This window comes from Leopardus geoffroyi, chromosome B3, assembly GCF_018350155.1.
Source record: "Leopardus geoffroyi isolate Oge1 chromosome B3, O.geoffroyi_Oge1_pat1.0, whole genome shotgun sequence".
NCBI classification, from domain to species: Eukaryota; Metazoa; Chordata; class Mammalia; order Carnivora; family Felidae; genus Leopardus; species Leopardus geoffroyi.
In genome coordinates this window covers 131,772,618-131,792,697 of record NC_059337.1, presented here as the reverse complement: position 1 = coordinate 131,792,697, position 20,080 = coordinate 131,772,618, and the positions used below count along the sequence as shown (strand labels likewise).

The window sequence follows — 20,080 nt, the reverse complement described above, 5'->3', positions numbered from 1 at the left end:
TAGCTAATATGCTCTCTTGTTCTTGTGTTGACTGTTAGTCTATTTTCTACTTCACATTTGAGATTTCTCAATTGCTTTTATTCAATAATCGGTAACTTCCAAAATCATCATTAAAGCAGTATTTTACTCTTAGAATAATTAACATACGTTTATACTTTGACTGACTTTTCTCAAATAATGGACTAAGGGAGGGGTCCGTTACTCTGGGGATGGGTTTCTCAACCTGTGAACTTTTGAGATTTCCACTGGATAATTCTTTGTTGTGGGGACCTGCCCTTGCACTATAGGATGTTTAGCAGTACCTCTGGCCTTTACCCGCTAGATGCCAGTAGCAAATCCTGCCCGCCTCTGCCTTCTCCACCAGGCAAAACCACCCGGGCTCAGAACCACCACTGCTCTGGGAGAATGATTTGCAGTTTAACCGAGGTAGTTTTTTCTTTTTATTCAGGAACGAACTGTCTGAATTTTTGTTGTGTTTGATTTTTTGTTTTTGCCTAGGAATAAATACCGAGCTGTCTTTCTCTTTGTCTACTCAGGGGTAGAAGTAGGGGACGAGGTGCTACTTTATAAAATGGATTCATTAGTCTTATTTTTGACTTCCTTCTTACTCCTTCCTTTCTATTGTTCCGAGCTCTCTACTTCCCCTGGGAATCTGAATTCTGTCTCCAGCTCATTCATCTCTTGGAGTGTCCTAGGCTGTGGTCTCCTCTGCTGCCTCCATCTGTCTATGTGCTTCCATCCATTTTATGGTTTCTAGAAACAGAAATCTCTCACCCACTGATGATCTTCCTTCCCATTCTGCCTGTTGTTATAGGCTTATCACATTTTAAGGGCATCCTGAGACACAAGAATGGGAAGCAGACGCTTCCAGTTGGTGTGACCTCTATCCACAAGCTGCCCAGTGATTTAAAATAGAAAACACTGGTAAAGACGTGTTTTTTCTTCACTCAACAAATAGATATAAGTGGCATGTGCTGCCTTTTCCCATTTCCTCCCACCCTTTTCTTTTCTAGAGCTCATTATCCTGGGACCCGAACGGTGAGGGATGCGAGGTTGACCAAGAAGAAGCTTTGGTCTTCTGAGGATTTTAGCACTTTAAATAATGATGTGGGTGCAGGCTGCTTGGGTCGCATATTGAATCAGAATTACATCAATGGCTACATGACTGCGTAAGTTATTGAAAACTTTTAAAGGTTTTTACTTTGAAAAATTTCAAAAACACAATAGGTAGAAGGAAAGTACAGTGGGCTTCCTGTTTCACAGCCTGGATTCAGTGGTTGTAAACAGCAGTTTCATCTATACCTACATGTACACCTAAGCTTGTGATTTTTTTTATATTTAAATATTGTCAATATGTATCCGACAAAGTCAGACTTACTGAGATGTAATTGACAGTAAGATTCACGCAGTTCTATGGTTTTTGGCAAGCCACGTATACATTTTAATGAACAATTATAAACTGCATATGTCATCACCCTTCACCCCTGAATATTTTAGCATGTGGCAATACCTGGGTCCAGAGCTTCCCTGAAATCCACAGAGTTACACTTTCAGGGTTCAGTACCAACCACTGATCGACATCTGAAGGAATGGGCAAGCTTCCATCAGCACTTGCAGACGGGACGGAGTCCTAGTGGCGCTAGAGCTGAGACCTTGTTCCGTACGCTTCGGATGCGTTAGTAGAGTGACTCCTCACAACGATCACGTGGGCTAGGCACACTTACTGTCCTCATCTTACACATGAGGAAACTGAGGTCCAGAGAGGGTGAGTGGTGGAACCATGGTTTGAACTCAGGCAGTCCGACTCTAAGCATTCTCAATCGTAAAACTCTGTAGCAGCTCAGAGTCAAGTTCAGAAAATTATAGCTTGAAACTGAGGCATTAAGAAGGCTGATTGTCAAAAGGAAAACAGGTATGGACAAAGCCTTTATTTGTATTTGACTTAAATTTGTGACATGTCTCGTGCTGATAAGGTGTGATTCATCTTCTGGCTGCACGACTGTTCAGTAAGAATCATACACCCAAAATACACTTATGTTGTTTAATTATGTGATTCACCGTGAAAAATACCTAGATGGATCCAACACTGGATTTTTCACAATGTGAATGACTTTAGGTGACTTCTGTTTTCTTATTTTGGGTGGTCATTTTTTGGTTCTTTACATATATTTATATAAATTCTGATAAGGTGTTTTTACTACAGTCTTCTAGACCTTTACATTTTGATCACAAGCTCTTTTGGTATTTCTCTTTTATCAAACAAACTTTTCAGCACAATTGCTTGGAATTTGGTGGCGAGTTACTATGAACAGTTGCCTTATGGACGATGTGGGTTGATGACTGCTCAGGAGCCGTGGAGCGGGCACTATGCTGTAGAACCCCCCATCTGGGTCGCAGGTATGGTTCAGATTCCATTTCTTCCTTCCCACATTTCTCTCTGGGAGACAAAGCAGGAGACGAGAGTATATAAACTGTGTATGGGGGCATGGAATATTGCTTAGTACATTTTCAGGGCCAGCTTTGGAGGTACCCAGTAAATACATATTGTGCAAATAAAACTTGCTTGAAACCATAAAGCTGATTAGTTTTTGAAATGCACTATTAATTTTTTAACCTTATTTTTTGTAGTTGTATTACGATGGGTTAAATAGAGGTAAACAAAAGTTCAGAAAGGATAACTTTATCTTACTCTTGGAAAAAAAACTTAATCAGTATTCTAAAATTGACAGTGTGGTTCATTTATTATTACCAGTAACTCTAACTACAGTTATTCTTACTACAATTGTACCATTTAACTGGACTAATTAGTCAAAAGTTGAAACGTGAGATTGGCAAGTATTTTCATCTAAAATAGTAAATAGCTTGTTAGATTCAATCAGACTCAAGTCAGTAGACAGCTTTATTTATTTATTCATTTATTTTTATTTAATTAAAAAATTTTTTTAAATGTTTATTTTTGAGAGACAGAGACACACAGCATGAGCGGGGGAGGGGCAGAGAGAGAGGGGGACACAGAATCGGAAGCAGGCTCCAGGCTCTGAGCTTTCAACACGGAGCCCAAAGCGGGGCTCAAACTCTCAAACTGCAAGATCGTGACCTGAGCCAAAGTCAGGGGCTTAACCGACTCAGCCACCCAGGTGCCCCTATTCTTTATTTTTTTAAAGAAACCCTTTTATCACTGTTTGTGTCTTACTGGGTCTTTTTCTGCTTTACTGTAGCCCATACCACTCAGTTTACTCAGCCAGGTTGGTATTACCTGAAGACAGTTGGTCACTTAGAGAAAGGAGGAAGCTACGTGGCTCTGACTGATGGCTTAGGTAACCTCACCATCATCGTTGAAACTATGGTAATTCTTTGTTGTTTTTATGAGATTAACTGTCTTCGTATTGGAAAAAACAGTATAAAACACAACTAAACACCTTTAAAAACAAAAAACAAAAACCCAGCTTTACCGAAGTGTAATTCATATGTGATAAACAACATGTAGGTGAAGAAGAAACTTCTTCCTATACCGTCTTAGGTTCAGAAGCTGGGGCCCCAAAAATTAAACTGATGAACCCCCACAGAGTAACAAGAGGAAAGAAGACAGTTTATTTGTGCATGCACCTTGCATACGTGTGCGGGATACTCTGATGGGTAACTAGGAGGGGTGGTCAGAGTTTGGGCTTGTGTTCCTAGATTAGTAAGTAATGGATAGGGGACAAAAGGACACTTAATGGAAAATAAGTGCCTTTTTGGAAAGATAAATGGGTTTTCTGGAGAGCAAGCAGGAATGACTGTGGTACTGTTTGTCTGTACCAGACCGCGGGCTTCCCCCTGCCTTTAGGGCTGTAAAAGTCCTCTATGGAGGGGACTTGGGGTAGGTTTTCTTCCCATTCCTCCTCTTTGGGAGTAGATCCACCCTGAGGAGGAATTTTTGGCAGCCTTATTTCCCAGAGGAAAATAAGCTTTAGTAAGAGCTTTGCTTTTAGTAAGCTAAGGGAAGCTCAGAAAAGACTTTTTTCTGGCATCTTTTGAATCTCAAATACTTTCAACTTTAAATAATCTGTATACCACAGTGGCATAGTTTATGGTGGCATAATCTGATCTCCTTCAAACACATACTTAAAATGCACAGTTTTACAAGTTTTGATATGTAAATGACCAGTAAGCCATTGTCACAATCAAGATAGAGAACGTGTCCATCAGCGCCCCAAAAGAATACTCGTATCACTTTATAAATATTCCCTCTGTCCTGCGACTTCCCTGATCGTTGCTTTTTGTCACTATGGATTAGTTTGCATTTTCTAGAGTCGTATGTCAGTGGAATCATGCGGAATGTACTGTTTTTTGTCTTGCTGCTTTCACTCAGCATAATTATTTTGAGATTCATCCATGTTGTGATACCTATTGCTAAGTAGTATTCCGTTGTAAGGACATACGGTAGTTTGCTTATCTATTTACTTGTTGATGATGTTTGGCTCGTTTCTACTTTCTGGCTATTACACATAAAGCTGTGAACATTTGTGCACAAGTTTTAAATGGACATAGAGTTTTTGGGGGTAAATACATAGGAATGGAGTGGCTGGGTAATAGGAGATGTTTCTGTTTAGCTTTATAGAAAGCTCCCAAACTGTTCTCCAAAGTGATTGTACTGTTTTAAATTTCCATCAGCATAATGGGAGTCCCAGTTTTTCTTTATCTTTGGGAATGCTTGCTGTGATCAGCTTTAAAAATGTTAGCTCTTAATAGGTATGATGTACTATTTCATTTTGGTTTTAATTTGCATTCCCCTAATGACTGATGATGTGGAGCCTTTCCTGTGCTTGTGCTTCATGTATCTTCTTTTCTTTTGCCATTTTTGTTTCTTTCTTATGGTTGAATTATATCCTTTACATATTTTGGATACAAGTCCTTTACAGATATGTGCTTTGTAAAGATATTTTCCCAGTCTATAGTTTTTCTTTTCATTTTGTTAACAGTGTCTTTGGAAGAGCAGGAGTTTTTAATTTTTATGGAGTCTGATTTATCCATTTGTACTTTCGTGGAACATGCTTCTCATGTGGAGCTAAGAAGGTTTGCATACAGGTGCACATCTGTTCTAGTACCATTTGCTGAAAAGTCTGTTCTTTTCCCCACTGCATTGCCTTTTCACCTTTGAAAAAAAGTCAGTTGTTCATGTATAGGTGGAATTATTTCTGGACTCTATTCTGTTTCTTTGACCTAGCTATGTATCTTTACACTAGTACCATGGTTACTTGTGTGTGTGTGTGTGTGTGTGTGTGTGTGTGTGTGTACAAACAATTCCTAGTAGCAGGTAGTCTTAGCCCTTCAAATTTGTTCTTTTTCAAAGTTATTTTGTCTATTCTCGGTCGTTTGCATTTCCCTGAGAATTTTAGAATCAGCATGTCAGTTTCTACCAAAAAAAAAAAAAACACCAATACCCCCAAAAAACCCAAAAACCAAAAACCACATACAAAAAACAAACAAACAAACAAACAAACAAACAAAAAAACCCTGCTCAGATTTTGATGTGGATTGTCTTGAATCTTCAGATCAGTTTGAGGAGAATTGATATTTTTTTCTTCAATATATGAAATTTATTGTCAAATGGGTTTCCATACAACACCCAGTGCTCATCCGAAAAGGTGCCCTCCTCAATACCCATCACCCACCCTCCCCTCCCTCCCACCCCCCATCAACCCTCAGTTTGTTCTCAGTTTTTAACAGTCTTTTATGCTTTGGCTCTCTCCCACTCTAACCTCTTTTTTTTTTTTTTTTTTCCTTCCCCTCCCCCATGGGTTTCTGTTAAGTTTCTCAGGATCCACATAAGAGTGAAACCATATGGTATCTGTCTTTCTCTGTATGGCTTATTTCGCTTAGCATCACGCTCTCCAGTTCCATCCACGTTGCTACAAAAGGCCATATTTCATTTTTTCTCATTGCCATATAGTATTCCATTGTGTAGATAAACCACAATTTCTTTATCCATTCATCAGTTGATGGACATTTAGGCTCTTTCCATAATTTGGCTATTGTTGAGAGTGCTGCTATAAACATTGGGGTACAAGTGCCCCTATGCATCAGTACTCCTGTATCCCTTGGGTAAATTCCTAGCAGTGCTATTGCTGGGTCATAGGGTAGGTCTATTTTTAATTTTCTGAGGAACCTCCACACTGCATTCCAGAGAGGCTGCACCAGAGGAGAATTGATATTTGAACAACATCAAGTGTTCTAACCCTTTAACAAGACATATCCTCAATTTATTTAGGTTTTCTTTAATTTCTCCAAATAATACAGTTTTCAGTGTACAGGTATTTCATATCTTTTGTCAAATTTTGACTAAGTCACGTTTTCAATTCAATTGTAAATAGCAGTTTTTAACTTTTTAATTCAATTAGTACCTAGTATAAAGTAATACAGTAGATTTTTGTATAAAGATATTGTTTTCTGCAACATCACTAAAGTCACCTATCGTTCCAGTAGCTTTTTTGTGGATTCCATTGGATTTTCTTTGTAAATGATCTACAAATAGAAATAATTTTACATCTTCCTTTCCAATCTGGGTATCTTTTATTTCCTTTTCTTGTCTGATTGGACTGGCTAGAATCTCCAATACAGTGTTGAATGGAAATAGTGAGAGCATATATTCCTGGATCTCAGGAGGAAAGCACTGAGTATTTTACCAGTATGATGTTTTTCATGGATAAACTTTATCAGGATAAAGTTCACTTTTATTTGTAACTTTTTTTGAAAAAAAAAATTAGGAGTAGATACTGGATTTTGTCAAGTAATTTTTCTACATTTATTGAAAACATTGTTTTTCTTCTTTTTTTTAATTTAGTAAAATAATTATATTAACTGATTATTTAATTGAAATTTGATTCACATACTATGAAACGCAGGCTTTAAGGTATAGAATTCAGTGGTTTTAGTACATTAACAGAGTTGTGCAACCATTACTGTTATCTAATTCTGCCACCCCAAAAAGTAACCTCATACCCATTTGCAGTCATCCTCCACTCCCTCCTCCCACGTCCCTTGGCAACCACTATTTTACTCTTTGTCTCGTGGGATTTGCCTGTTTTTGATATTTCATATAAGTGGGATTATATAATATATGATCTTTTGCATTTGGCTTCCTTCACTTAGCTTAGTGTTTTTATGGTTCTATATCAGTACCTCAGTATAATTCATAATATTCCGTCTTATGAATATGTCACATTTTGTTTATTCATTGATCAGTTGATGTATATTTGAGTTGTTTCCAATTTGTGGCTATTATGAATACTAAGATTAACATTCATGTGTATGTTTTTCTGTGGACATGTGTTTTCATTTCTCTTGAGCATGTATGTAGGAGTACGATTACTGGGTGAAATGGTAACTGTGTTTAACGTTTTGAGGAACTGCCAAATTGATTTTCAGAGTTGCTGTACCATTTGACATTGCTGCCAGCAGTAGGTGAGGCTTCCAGTTTCTCCGCATCCTCCCCAACAATTGTTATTGCTGGTCTCTTTGATTCTAGCCATGTTGGTGGTGTGAATTGGTCTTCATTTGTGTTTTACTAGTGACTGATGACATTGGGTCACCTTTTATGTGTGTATTTGCCATCTGTATTTCTCCTTTGGAGAAACGCCCACACAGACCCTTTGCCCATTTTTAAATTGGGATGTTTGTCTTTTTGTTTTTGAAATATAAGAGTTATTCACATACCCTAGATAAAAGTCCCCTTATCAGATATGTGACTTGTAGATATTTTCTCCCATTCTGTGGGTTGTTTTCCACTTCCTTTTTAAAAATTTAAATTTAATTTTTAAAAATTGTAGTGTAGGGGCGCCTGGGTGGCTCAGTCAGTTAAGCGTCCTCCTTCGGCTCAGGTCAGGATCTCATGGTTCACAAGTTCCAGCCTTGCATCTGGCTCTGTGCTGACAGCTCGGAGTCTGGAGCCTGCTTCGGATTCTGTGTCTCCCTCTCTCTCTGCCCCTGCCCCACTCATGCTCGGTCTCTCTCTCTCTCCGTCTCAAAAATAAATAAAAACATGAAAAATTAAAAAAAAATTGTAGTGTAGTTGACATTATATTAGTTGTTTTTCACTTTATTAATGGTAGAAATACAAGAGTTTTAAATTTTGATGAAGCTGAATATATCCATTTTTCTTTTAGTTTTATGCTTTTGGTGTCCTATTTAAGAAATTATTGCTTAATCCAAGACATGATATTTATACCCATGCTTGCTTCTAAGAGTTTTATAGTTTTAGCTCTTACACTTAGGTCTTTGATCCATAATATTTTTTAAATAGAGGGTTAGGTATGTATCTGTAACTTCATCTTTTGCAGGTGGGTATCTAATTGTTCCTTCACCATTTGTTGACTGTTCATTCTCTATTGAATTGTCTTGGCTCCCTTGTTGAAAATCAGTTGGCAATAAATGTGAGGGTTTTTTCCTGGACTCTTAATTCTATTGCCTTGGCCTGTGTATCTATCCTATGGGAGCATTATGTTGTCTTAATTACTATAGCTCTATAGTATGTTTTTAAGTCAGGATACATGAGTCCTCCAGCTTTATTTTTCAACATTGCGTGGCTTTTCTGGGTTCCTTGCTTTTCCATAGAAGTTTTAGTATCAGCTTGTCAATTTTTGCAATGAAGCCAGTTTGGAGTTTGATAGGGATTACGTTTAACCTGTAGATCATTTGGGTAGTATTGCCACCATGACGATATCAAATCTTCCGGTGCATGAGTATGGGATATCTTTTCATTCATTGACATTTTTACTTCTTTTAATGATGTTTATAGGTTGCAGGGTATAAATCTTGTACTTCTTTTTGTTACAGTTATTATCTCTGAGTATTTTATTACTTTGGTAGAACTGTAAATGAATTGTGTTCTTCGTATCATTTTCAGAGTTTTTGTTGCTAGTGTAGAGCAGTACAGTTGAGTTTTACATATTGACCTTGTATCTCACAAGCTTTTATGCTTTCTTCTTAGTTATAATAGTTTGTCTATATACAGAATTACGTCATCTGCAAAGAGAGATAGTTTTGCTTCCTTCTTTTCATTCTAGATGCCTTTGATTTTTCCCCCTTGATTAATTGTCCTTTTGTAAATATTGAATGGAAATAGTGAGAATATGCATTCTTGTACTGTAGCTGATCTCAGGGGAAACACTTTCAGTCTTTCACCATTAAGGTGAAAGCGTAAGGTTAGCTGTGGTTTTTTGGTAAATATTTTGTATAAGGTTGAAGAACTTTCCTTTTATTGCTAGTTTGTTGAGTGCTTTTGTCATGAAAGGGCATTGAATTTTAGTAAATGTCTTCTGAGTCTATTGAGATGGTCATGTGTTTTTTAATTTTATTTTATTGATACAGTGCATTATGTTGATTTTTGTCTGCTATACTAGCTTTGCATTTCTGGGATAAACTCCACTTTGTCATCATGTATAATCCTTTTTATCTGTTGCTGAATTTGATTTGCTAATGTTTTGTTGAGGATTTTTTTGTGTCCAAATTCATTGGAAATACTGGTACATAGTTTTCTTATAATCTCTTTGGTTTTGATAGAATGGTAATACCCCATAGAGTGAGTTGGGAAATGTTCCTTCCTTTTATATTTTTAAAGAGAATTTGTGAAAGGTTGGTATTAATTCTTTAAACATGTGATAGAATTCATCAGTGAAGCCCTCTGATTTTGGGATTTTCCTACAAGAATGTTTTGGTTTATGGACTCTGTCTCTTCTTACAGGTCTATTCAGATTTTGTGTTATTTTTGGAGTCAGCTTTGCTAGTTTGTGTTTAGAGAATTGGTCTATTTTATATATGTTACCTAATTTGTTTGCATATATTTGTTTATAGTATTCCCTTGTATATTACCTTTTTATTTTTGTGAGGTTAAAAATGTTCCTCTTTCATTCCTGATTTTAGTAATATGTCTTCCTTTTTTTCTCTTGGTTCAAAAACCTAAAGGTTTGTCAATTTTGCTCATCTTTTCAAATAAACAACTTTTGCTTATGTTGATTTTTTTCTCTATTTTTCTCTTTATTTCAATAATTTCCACTCTAATCTTTATTCCTTTCCTTTTGTTAACTTTGAGTTTAGTTTGCTCTTTAAAAAAATAGATTTTTAATTTTCTTAAGGTAGAATATTAGGTTCTTTCTTTTTTTTTTTTTTTAAGTGTATTTATTTATTTTGAGAGAGACAGAGACAATGTGAGGGGAGGAGCAGAGAGAGAGAGAGGGAGACAGAGAATCCCAAGCAGGCTCCATGTTGCCAGCACAAAGCCTGATGTGGGGCTCACACCCACAAAACTGCAGCATCATGACCTGAGCTGAAACCAAGAGTCGGACACTTAACTGACTGAGCCATGAAGTCCCCTGAGATATTTCTTTTTTTAATATAAGTATTCAAAGTTATGAATTACTCTGTAACTAGTACTTTAGCTGTATCTCTTCAAGTTTTATTATGTTACATTTTAATTTTTATTCATCTCAAAGTATTTTCTAATTTCTTTTGTGATTTCTTCTTTGACCCATTGCTTATTTTAGGAGTGAATTAATTTGTACATTTTTGTGAGTTTTCCTAACTTTTTGTTACTGATTTTTAATTTTATTCTATTGAGATTTGAGAGTATACTTTATATGACTTTAATCTTAAATTTATGGAGTTTTATGTTATTACTTTGCACATTATCTATCGTGGAGAATATTGCATATGTACTTGAGAAGAATGTATGTTGCGTTATTGTTGGGTAGAGTGCTATTCTATAGATGTTTGTTAGATCTAGTTGGTTTAGATATTCAAGTCTTCTACTTCCTTGTTCTCTCTGTTGATAGTGGTTAATTGAAGTCCAACTACTATTGTTGAATCATCTGTCCTCTTGTTTTGTTTTATATATTTGGCTCTTTCTTATAGGTGCATATGTGCTTATATTTTTCTGATGGATTGATCTTTATATCATTATAAAATGTCTCTCTAGTAACAATTTTTGTTTGTTTTAAAGTCTGTTTTGTTTATTATGACTCTAGCTATTCTTGTGGTTTCTGTTAATATGATACACATTTTCCCCTCCATTTACTTTCAGCCCCTTTGTATCTTTGAATCTCCTTTTGATAGCATAAAGTTGGATCTTGTTTTATTTTAAATGTACTCTGAACTTGGGGCCCCAGGGTGGCTCAATCGGTTAAGTGTCTGACTCTTGATTTTGGCTCAGGTCATGATCTCACGGTTTGTGAGTTCAAGCCCTGTATCGGGCTCTGCACTGTCAGTGCTTGGGATTGTCTCTCTCTCTGCCCCTCTCCTCATGCTTTCTGAGTCTCTCTCTTTCTCTCAAAATAAATAAATAAACTTAAAAAGATTGTCAGTGGAAGACATCCAGTGACTTCTTAAAAAAAACGTACTCTGAACTTTTGATTGGATTGTTTAGTCCATTCATATTTAATGTTAATATTGATATAGTTGGATTTACATTTGTCAAGTTACTTTTTGATTTTTATATGTCTCATTTTTGTTGTTCATCTATTCTTTCTTAACTGTCTTGTGTATTAAGTGAATATGTTCTGGTAACATTTTAATTCCTTTAATTTTTTCACTCTATTGTAGTGAGTTACTTAGTTAATGGTTGTTCTAGGGTTGTACATCTTGACTTATTAGAATCTACTTCAGATTCATAATAACTGATTTCTAGTGAGATACAGAAATATTATTCCTATATAGCTCTATTCTCCTTCCCCCTTTTTGTTCTGTTATTGTATGTATCATACTTCTATCTGTTACAAACCTAACAAGACTTGTTATAATTACAACTTTTTTTTTTAATTTTTTTTAACGTTTATTTATTTTTGAGACAGAGAGAGACACAGCATGAACGGGGGAGGGGCAGAGAGAGAGGGAGACACAGAATCGGAAGCAGGCTCCAGGATCTGAGCCATCAGCCCAGAGCCCGACACGGGGCTCAAACTCGCGGACCGCGAGATCGTGACCTGAGCTGAAGTCGGACGCTTAACCGACTGAGCCACCCAGGCGCCCCTATAATTACAACTTTATATATAATTTTGTCTTTTAAAAAATCTGAGAATAAAGAAGAGAAATTATATATTTATATTAATCTTATTTACCATTTTTGGTTGTTTTTATTTATTGCTGTAGATTACTGTGGATTTGTCACCATCTGGTGACATTTCCTTATTCTCATACAGTCCTCTCCCCTCTGTGGCTACTTTGTGCTATTATTGGCAATTATATCACATTTCTATATTTCATAAGCCCAACAATACAATTACATACATATTATTTTATGCAATTGCTTTTAAAATCAGTTATGGGAAGAAAGAAGAAATAGGCGTTTTACTGTCTTTTATAATTGCATAATTACCTTTGCCAGTACTTTTTGTGGATTTGAATTACTATGTGTGATCATTTGCCTTCAGTCTGAAATACTTATTTTAAATTTTGGCAAAGTTGTATCTGGTATCAACAAATTCAGTGTCTGGTTATGTGGAAATGTACTTTGCCTTCGGTTTTTGAAAGATGATTTTGCTGGAAAAAGGATTCTTGGTTGACTGGTTTTCTGAGCATTTTAAATGTATTACCCTTCGTTGTTTCTGATGATGAATCCACTTTTAATCTTACCGAGGGTTTCTTGTAAGTGGTAAGTTTTTCCCTTTCTGCTTTCAAGATTTTCTTCTTTTCTTTGACTTTCAGCATTTTTACCGGTGTCTGTGTACAACTCTTTGCTTTCACTCGTAGAGTTTGTTGAGCGTCTTGGATCTGTAGATTGTTTTTCATCAAATTTGGAAAGTTTTCAGCCATTTTTTCTGCAAACATTTTTTTCTGCTTCTTTCTCTGTCTACTTTCTACCCTCCCATGGTGCATATGCTGGTACTTACTGGTCCTATAGCTCTGTGAGGTTCTGTCATTTTTCTTCATTTCTTGATCCCCTCCCCCGCCCCGCTTCTTCGGGTTGCACAATCTCCATCAGTCTGTTTTTGTGTTCTCGAATTCTTCTGCCAGTTCAGATCTACTGTTGATCTCTCTAGTGAATTCATTTCAGTTCCTGTATTTTTCAACGTCAGAATTTCCATTTGGGTTTATAAAGAATTTTAGTCACTTTATCGATATCGTCCACTTGATGAGACATTGTGATTATTCCTCCCTTTACCGTTCTTATTTAAGTCCGTTTCCTTTAGTTTTTTTCAAACTTATCTATGGACTACTTCGAAGTCTTTGTTAAATCCAACATTTGCTTGTTCTCGCAGCCACTTCTGTTGCCTCCTTTTTTGTGTATGAGTCAAATTTTTTTTGTTTCTTTGAATTTCTCCTAATTTTGCTTTTGAAAGCCCTACCTTCTATACGATATCATGTAGCAGCTCTGAGTCCTGGTCCCCCTTCCCCCCGGTCTGTTATTGTTTGCTTGCATGTTTATTTAGTGTTTGGCTGGAGTATTTTAGTGAGGTTTATTTCCCCCTGCACCATGAAGCCCCAGGTGTTGCTTCCTAGAGGGTGCAGCTATGGACCTGTGCAGGATCACCCTGGGATGGCAGTGGTTTCCCAGGAACTTCTTTATCACACCTCTCTGTTAATTGCTGGTAGATTGCTCTATTGTTTTCAGCCCTGCCCTGGGACTTGAAATAGCTCCACAAACTGATCCAGTCAAACCCCAGTTTCTTTGCAGAGGTGGTGTCTGAGGTTAATGTTTAGGTTTAATCTGACCTCAAAAGGGTTCTTCTCAGCTGTCTGTTTCTGTGTCTTTCTGTAGCAAACTAGCTGGGTTGTGGTTAAGCTAATGTATCTAATGAAGCTGCCAGTCTCTTCTTATTTGCTTTCCCCCAGAAGCCCTATAATTTTTGAGAGCATCATTACCAACTATAACTGCTCTGTATTAGTTTCTTTGGGGAGACTTTCTGAGTTCTCTGTTTCACAGCCTGTCTGTCTCCCTGCACAAAAATCTCTAAGCTGAAGTTTAGAGCTGGGATGTGGACAAGGGTGTTCTCTCTTTGTAACACTGCTGCTTTAGAACACAGGGTGAGGGGTGGAGGTTTGGCACCCTGGTACTCTCAGTATCCCAAGGTGAAATCACGAATGGGAGCTGTGCAGAGGAAGAGAGCACCCCCACACCCCAACCCCCAGCCTCCTGGCCATACTTCCTGCTCCTTAGCATTGGCATCGAGTAGCTGAGGGGGTGGGGGATGAGAAATGCTGAAATTCTGCTTCTCCCAGGAAGCTCCTGCAGCCTCAAGCTGTGAGCTGGGAGGAGGAAGCCCTGTGTTCTTGGCTATCCCTACTTGGCATGCAGTTTCTGTTACTTGGCTAACAGAGAAAGGGACAGAGTGGATCGTGGTTTAAATGCCACGGGTTCTTGCTCTTTTTACTGAGAGTAGATTTTCTTAAATAAAAGTTTATTTGTTGCATGCCCTTAGGATCATTTCCATTTTTCTAAAATTCATTTCCACCAGTTTTGCTGGGGAGCAACTTTGTGGAGCTCCCCACATTGCCATTCTGGAAGTAGAGCTCTGCTTCCATTTTTTAGATGTGGTTTCCTTTAGCTCTTTGAACACATTTAAATACCTGATTTAGTGTCTTTGATTAGAAGTCTAGTATGTGGCAAGTAAAGCCGGGCTTGGTCAAACATGGTTTCTGTCGAGCACTTTCATTCCTTCGTGTTGGCCACTCTTTGCTATTTTGTTTTGTTTTACAAATCTCATCATTATTTGCTGAACACTAGCCATATTACATAATGTAATGTGGCAGCTGTAGAAATCAGATTTTCTCCTGTCTAGCATTTGTGATCATTGCTTTTTATCGTTGTTGCCGCCGTTTATTTGCTTAGTGACTTTCCTGAACAAATTCTGTAGTTTGTGGCTTTATCGTGTGTGGCCACCGAAGGCTCTGCATAGCTACCTTGCTGATCAGCTCATACCGTGCAGGTTTCCTTCTGTTTGGAACTGGCACGTCTCCTGGCCTCTGCCCGTGGGCCACGTGGGCGTGTTGGGGGGCACGCGTCTGTGCTCAGGCAGGCAGTGTACCAGTCTGCGGTCGCTTGGCTTCATGTTAGAGCAAAGCTTCAAGGCCGACCTGAGTTTCCCAGTGAAGCAATCAGGGCTATTCAGGTTATCCATATCTTCTTTAGGGAGCTTGGGTTTCTGTGTCTTTCAAGAATTTTTTCCATTTCACTCAAGTTGTTCAGGTTCTGGGCATAAAGTTACTGAAATTTTTCCCTGTGGTTCCTCTAATATGTATATAATTTGTGTTGATGTCACCTTTCTTACTGTTGATGATGGCAAGTTGTGTTCTCTTTTTATTCTGATTTCCTGATTAGTCTAGCTAGAAGTTTATCAGTTTTATTGATTTCTTGAAGAATCAGCTTGTGGTTTCTTGATCATTCTCTCTCATTTTTCTGGGTTTTGTTTACGTGATTTCTCCTTTGCTCTTTATTTTTTTTCTTTTTTTTTGCTTACTTTGGCTCTTAATTTGCTCTTTTTCTACTATCTCCGGGTGGAAGCTGAAGTGTCATATCTTTCTTCTGTAATCAGTGTTCAGTGCTGTAAATTTGCTCCTAAGTACTCCTTTCGTGGCATCCCACAAATCGTACATTGTATTTTTATTTTGATACAACTCAAAATTCTTTCTAATTTCCCTTTTTATTTTTACTTTTTCTTTGAAACATGGCTTATTTAGAAGTTTGTGATTTGGTTTCTAAATATTTTGGAATTTTTCTAGAGGGTTTTCTGTTATTTATCTCTGATTTCATTCTCTCGTGTGGTCAGAGGACATATTTTGTGTGACTCGAATCTTTTTGAACATTGAAACTTCTCTCATGGCTGAGAATATGGTGCTCCCTGGTAAATGTTGCACGTGCCCTTGAAAAGGATGTGCGTTCTGCTCTTGCTGGGGGAGGTGGGCTACAGATGTGAGTCCAGGCCAGCTCCTGGTAGTTGTGCAAATCGCCTCTATCCTTGTTGCTTTTCTGTCTAGTTGTACATCATCTATTGAGGATGAGGCATTGAAATCTCTAACAACAATTGTAACTTTTTTATTGCCCACAAAACCTGGCCTTCTGCTTCAGTGCTCTGGGATTGTTGAATCCCCTGAAGTGGGATTATGTCTCATAATTCTTTTGATCCCAGCCCATAGCAGCGACTATTTTTAGTAAAAAATGATGTTGTCAATTTGAGAACTGTTGGTGGTTGTATGTACTTACTGAATTTAGTTGTGTATTTGAAGGTTATGTTAAGATGAGATGCCTTTTCAGTGAAAACATACAAGCATTTGCTTTTCATTTGATGCATTTTACGTGGAATACCATTATAATATAAAAATTAATATAAAATGACTCTGCAGTTTAGCTGTGAATTTAAAGTTTATTTCAGTCAAAATGCCAGGGAGCTTTACTTCTGACTAGGCATATTCAATAGACTTTCAGAACAGGTTATACTAGAAAAAAAGTCTTTAGCGATATGGAGTAAACTCTTATTTGTCACCTAATATGTGCTATTCTATTAATCTTGGGCCTTAAATGTTCAGTTTTTTTTTTTTTCCTCTATAATAGGTTGTATATCATTTGGGTTACTTACATGATTTTTTTTTCTCCTAGAGCCATAAACATTCTAGGTGTATACGGCCGTTTCTGCCTTATTTCAATGTGTCGCACCAGTTTGCTACCTTCCTTCTAAAGGGCTCTTTTGTAAGTAAATATGTGGGACTTTTATTTTGGTTTTGATTTGAGAATTTATATATTTTATCACAGGCTAGCCCTTCTCAAGTGAAGTCTTATGTGTGTTACCAGCTATTAAGCATTTGTACATAAATGAATAGAAGCAGTGGTGTTTTCTATCTGCTAACTGGTTTTAGTCAAACAGCGTGGAAGCCACTAGCAGGCGAAACTCTCCATGGCTTTGAAGAACACTTACCCAAAGTCACTTGCAGCAAAGTTGTTCTTGTTGGTAGAAGCATCAATTATGTAGTCTAGGGAACTTTCAAACTTTGATCTTTTCAGTGTTCTGTACAAAGAAACAACAACAACAACGATGTAAAAAGGCACAAGATTCTTGTTATTTCTACCTATTGTTAGATTTGAATACAGAAAATACAGTGCCTTTTCTGACTACTAATTACGTAAGAATTGTTCTATTAATACCAGAAAATTCCTAAAAAGCATTTCACACAGGTACAATAGTGAGTATTTTTGAAGCAAAGGCACCAGAATCTTTTTAAATGTTTGCCAAAAGTCTGTTGTATTTACAGGACATAAAGTATTTGCTTGAACAATTTCTTCCTACTTTCAGAATGTTGCTATTGAAGACTTGAGGTAGGTCTTTGGCAAATAGAAATAGAGTGTGCATTATTAGCGGTTCATTCTTGCTGGTACTTTCTCATTTTGGAAATCCTCAGAGGATATGATGAACCACTCAATTATGCTTTTTTTGTGTGTTTTCTCCTCAGAGTGAAATACCAGAGCTACAGGTGTGGTATACCAGACTTGGAAAACCATCTAAGAGATTTCTTTTTAAACAACTGGATTCTCTATGGGTAGTTTTCTTTTTCTTTTTTTTTTTTTTTTAATTTTTTTTTTCAACGTTTATTTATCTTTGGGACAGAGAGAGACAGAGCATGAACGGGGGAGGGGCAGAGAGAGAGGGAGACACAGAATCGGAAACAGGCTCCAGGCTCTGAGCCATCAGCCCAGAACCTGACGCGGGGCTCGAACTCACGGACCGCGAGATCGTGACCTGGCTGAAGTCGGACGCTTAACCGACTGCGCCACCCAGGCGCCCCTCTATGGGTAGTTTTCAAATAAATTCATATATTTTAAACATTGCAAACAGTAAAAGAGAACAGACATTTGATTAATGAATTAAGAATTTTTAATTTTATAACTGATTTTGTGGCTTAAGTTTAATAGAGCTAAAGTTGTTCCCAGCAGGTGTGTGTGTGTGTGTGTGTGTGTGTGTGTGCATTTATAGAAATCCTCCTCAAGGCATAATAGGAGTGTGTGTGTTTGTAGGTGTGTTTGCTCTTAGTATCTAGTTTGCCACAGTGAATGGTACCCCCATCCCTTGGCCGCCCAAGTCACAAAATCGAATCTCATCTGCGACTGTCTTTTCCCACCTACTGTTTCTTTATACACCATCATTGATCAAGTATAGAGCATTCTATCACTGACATGTTTTTCTTACACGATCCTTTCTCCTCCATTCCCACGGGCTACTGCTTATTTCAGTTCCTTATTACCTCTCTCCTAAGATTTTGGAAACTACCTTCTGTTTTCTCAGCCTCCAGTCTGACTCTGTCCGGGCCACCCATCACACTGCGACTAGAATCCAGATCTGGTTTTTGTCAATCCATTGCTTAAGTCCCTCAGTGATTTTTCCTGTGAGTTGACCTCCCTTAGTGTAGCACATGACCCTCGTTGTCACCTCATGGGGTAAAGACTGCTTTCGTTTCTCTACGCGTGTTCTGCTAACGTGGCCTGTACTCACGAATCTTCTTGCATTTTTCACAGCATGGCATGTCACTTTACTCACCTCTGTGACTTTGCACATGCTTTTTCTTCCTTCAAAACTCAGCTGAAGTGTCGCTTCCCCTGAAGCTTTCCCTACCAGTCTTAGCTCACGGCCATCTAGGCACGGGTGCTTTCTTAAACACTTTCCTCACCACACCGGGCACGTTGAGGATTGGAGACCTGCCTCATTTAGCTTTTTACCTCAGGTCCCTGCTACTGTGCTTAGCACATGGGGGTTCCTCAGTAAATGTTTCAAAGAACGAATTGGCCCAAGTAGGCACACTACTTAATGTAACTGACACAAATCTACTTTTCCTGGAAACTGTTAATGTTCTGTGAATCAGTTAGTCACCATCAGTGATTGAACACCGGTCATATATTAAATTCTAAAAATGAACAGTCTGCTTTTTGTACAATAAATTGCTAGAAATAGGATATTAAAATTGATTTTCCCCATAATAAAATAATATCATTTGGGGGGTATACCTGAGCCAGAATATGGTGTTACGTATTTCATAGGTCTGACCAACAATTTATTATTAAAGCAAAGATATGCTATAAACCCCTTTAATTCAAAGTAGGAAAAAAAGCTGCTCAAATTTCACAAAATGGGCATACATCTAATGCCTACATTCATTATGCAGAGGATTCTGGTGTCTTCAGAGATCTACATTTAGCATAGAACAGCTGTGATGTAGGGAGTGTTTCTTGAAGGTCGTGCCCCGAGCTAAGCATTTTATAAACATTGTCTTATTTAATCCTCACAACAGCCCTAGGAGGTATGTATTTTCCCCCCTCATTTTGTGGAGATGTGGCTTAAAGAGATTAAGTTGCCAAAAGCATAGATGTGACATAAACCTAACTTGCTAATTGAAATATGTATGGAACATGAAAGAAGCAGGACTTGTTTTTCTTAATAGTAGAAGGTTTTTTGTGCTTAACCGCTGGTTAAGCTGTTTATGGACTTTTCCACCTTAGTAAACTCCTAAATACTAAATAGGCAGATCTCTTATGTACATACATGTATTGAACACACACAGGCTTTGAGAGCTTGTAGTCTAATGGAAAAGAACAGACTAATAGAAACAGGTTTTGGTGTTGTCTAGTCATCCTTCCCTCCATGTAGTGAAATTCTTTTAAAGCCCTACCTACAAAGTAGAATTTTATAAAGTCTTCTAAATAACTTAAGAAAAAGATCGCAAAGACCTTGGTATTGGATGTATCCTTCACAAGTGGTTATGAAGTTGTAACAGAAGTGAGTTTGGCTCTTTTTTTTTTTTTTTTTTTTTCAAAAAGTTATTTGGCCCAAATGAGAGGAGCCCAACGCAGCTGGCCTTGACCTCTGCGTTTTCTTTTCTCAGCTTCTCGACAGCGGTGGCGCTTTCACGCTGGAGCTGCAGGAAGACGAGCTCTTCACCCTCACCACTCTCACCACCGGGGGCAAGGGCAGCTGCCCGCCGCCTCCAGAGTCCCAGCCTTTCCCGCAGGTGTATGATGATGATTTCGATGTTGGTGAGTTTTTCATTTTTTGCTTGTTTTTTTAAAACTAAAACTTAACCTACCTAACCAGTAGTGGGTAGATTTCTATGTGTCGAACTCATGCGTGAT

At 37.7% G+C, this 20,080-nt stretch overlaps 1 protein-coding gene across 8 annotated transcripts in view; it reads left to right on the top strand.

Annotated features, from left to right (window-relative positions):
- GALC (galactosylceramidase) overlaps positions 1–20,080 on the top strand; it is a 153,117-nt gene that overhangs the window by 28,939 nt on the left and 104,098 nt on the right. For all 8 annotated transcript variants that reach the window (XM_045451779.1, XM_045451781.1, XM_045451780.1 and 5 more), the window contains 6 exons: positions 1,014–1,169; positions 2,273–2,397; positions 3,219–3,346; positions 16,565–16,654; positions 17,413–17,499; positions 19,834–19,984. In XM_045451779.1, the coding sequence (XP_045307735.1) occupies positions 1,014–1,169; positions 2,273–2,397; positions 3,219–3,346; positions 16,565–16,654; positions 17,413–17,499; positions 19,834–19,984 (737 nt within the window). The remainder of the gene's footprint in view (positions 1–1,013; positions 1,170–2,272; positions 2,398–3,218; positions 3,347–16,564; positions 16,655–17,412; positions 17,500–19,833; positions 19,985–20,080) is intronic.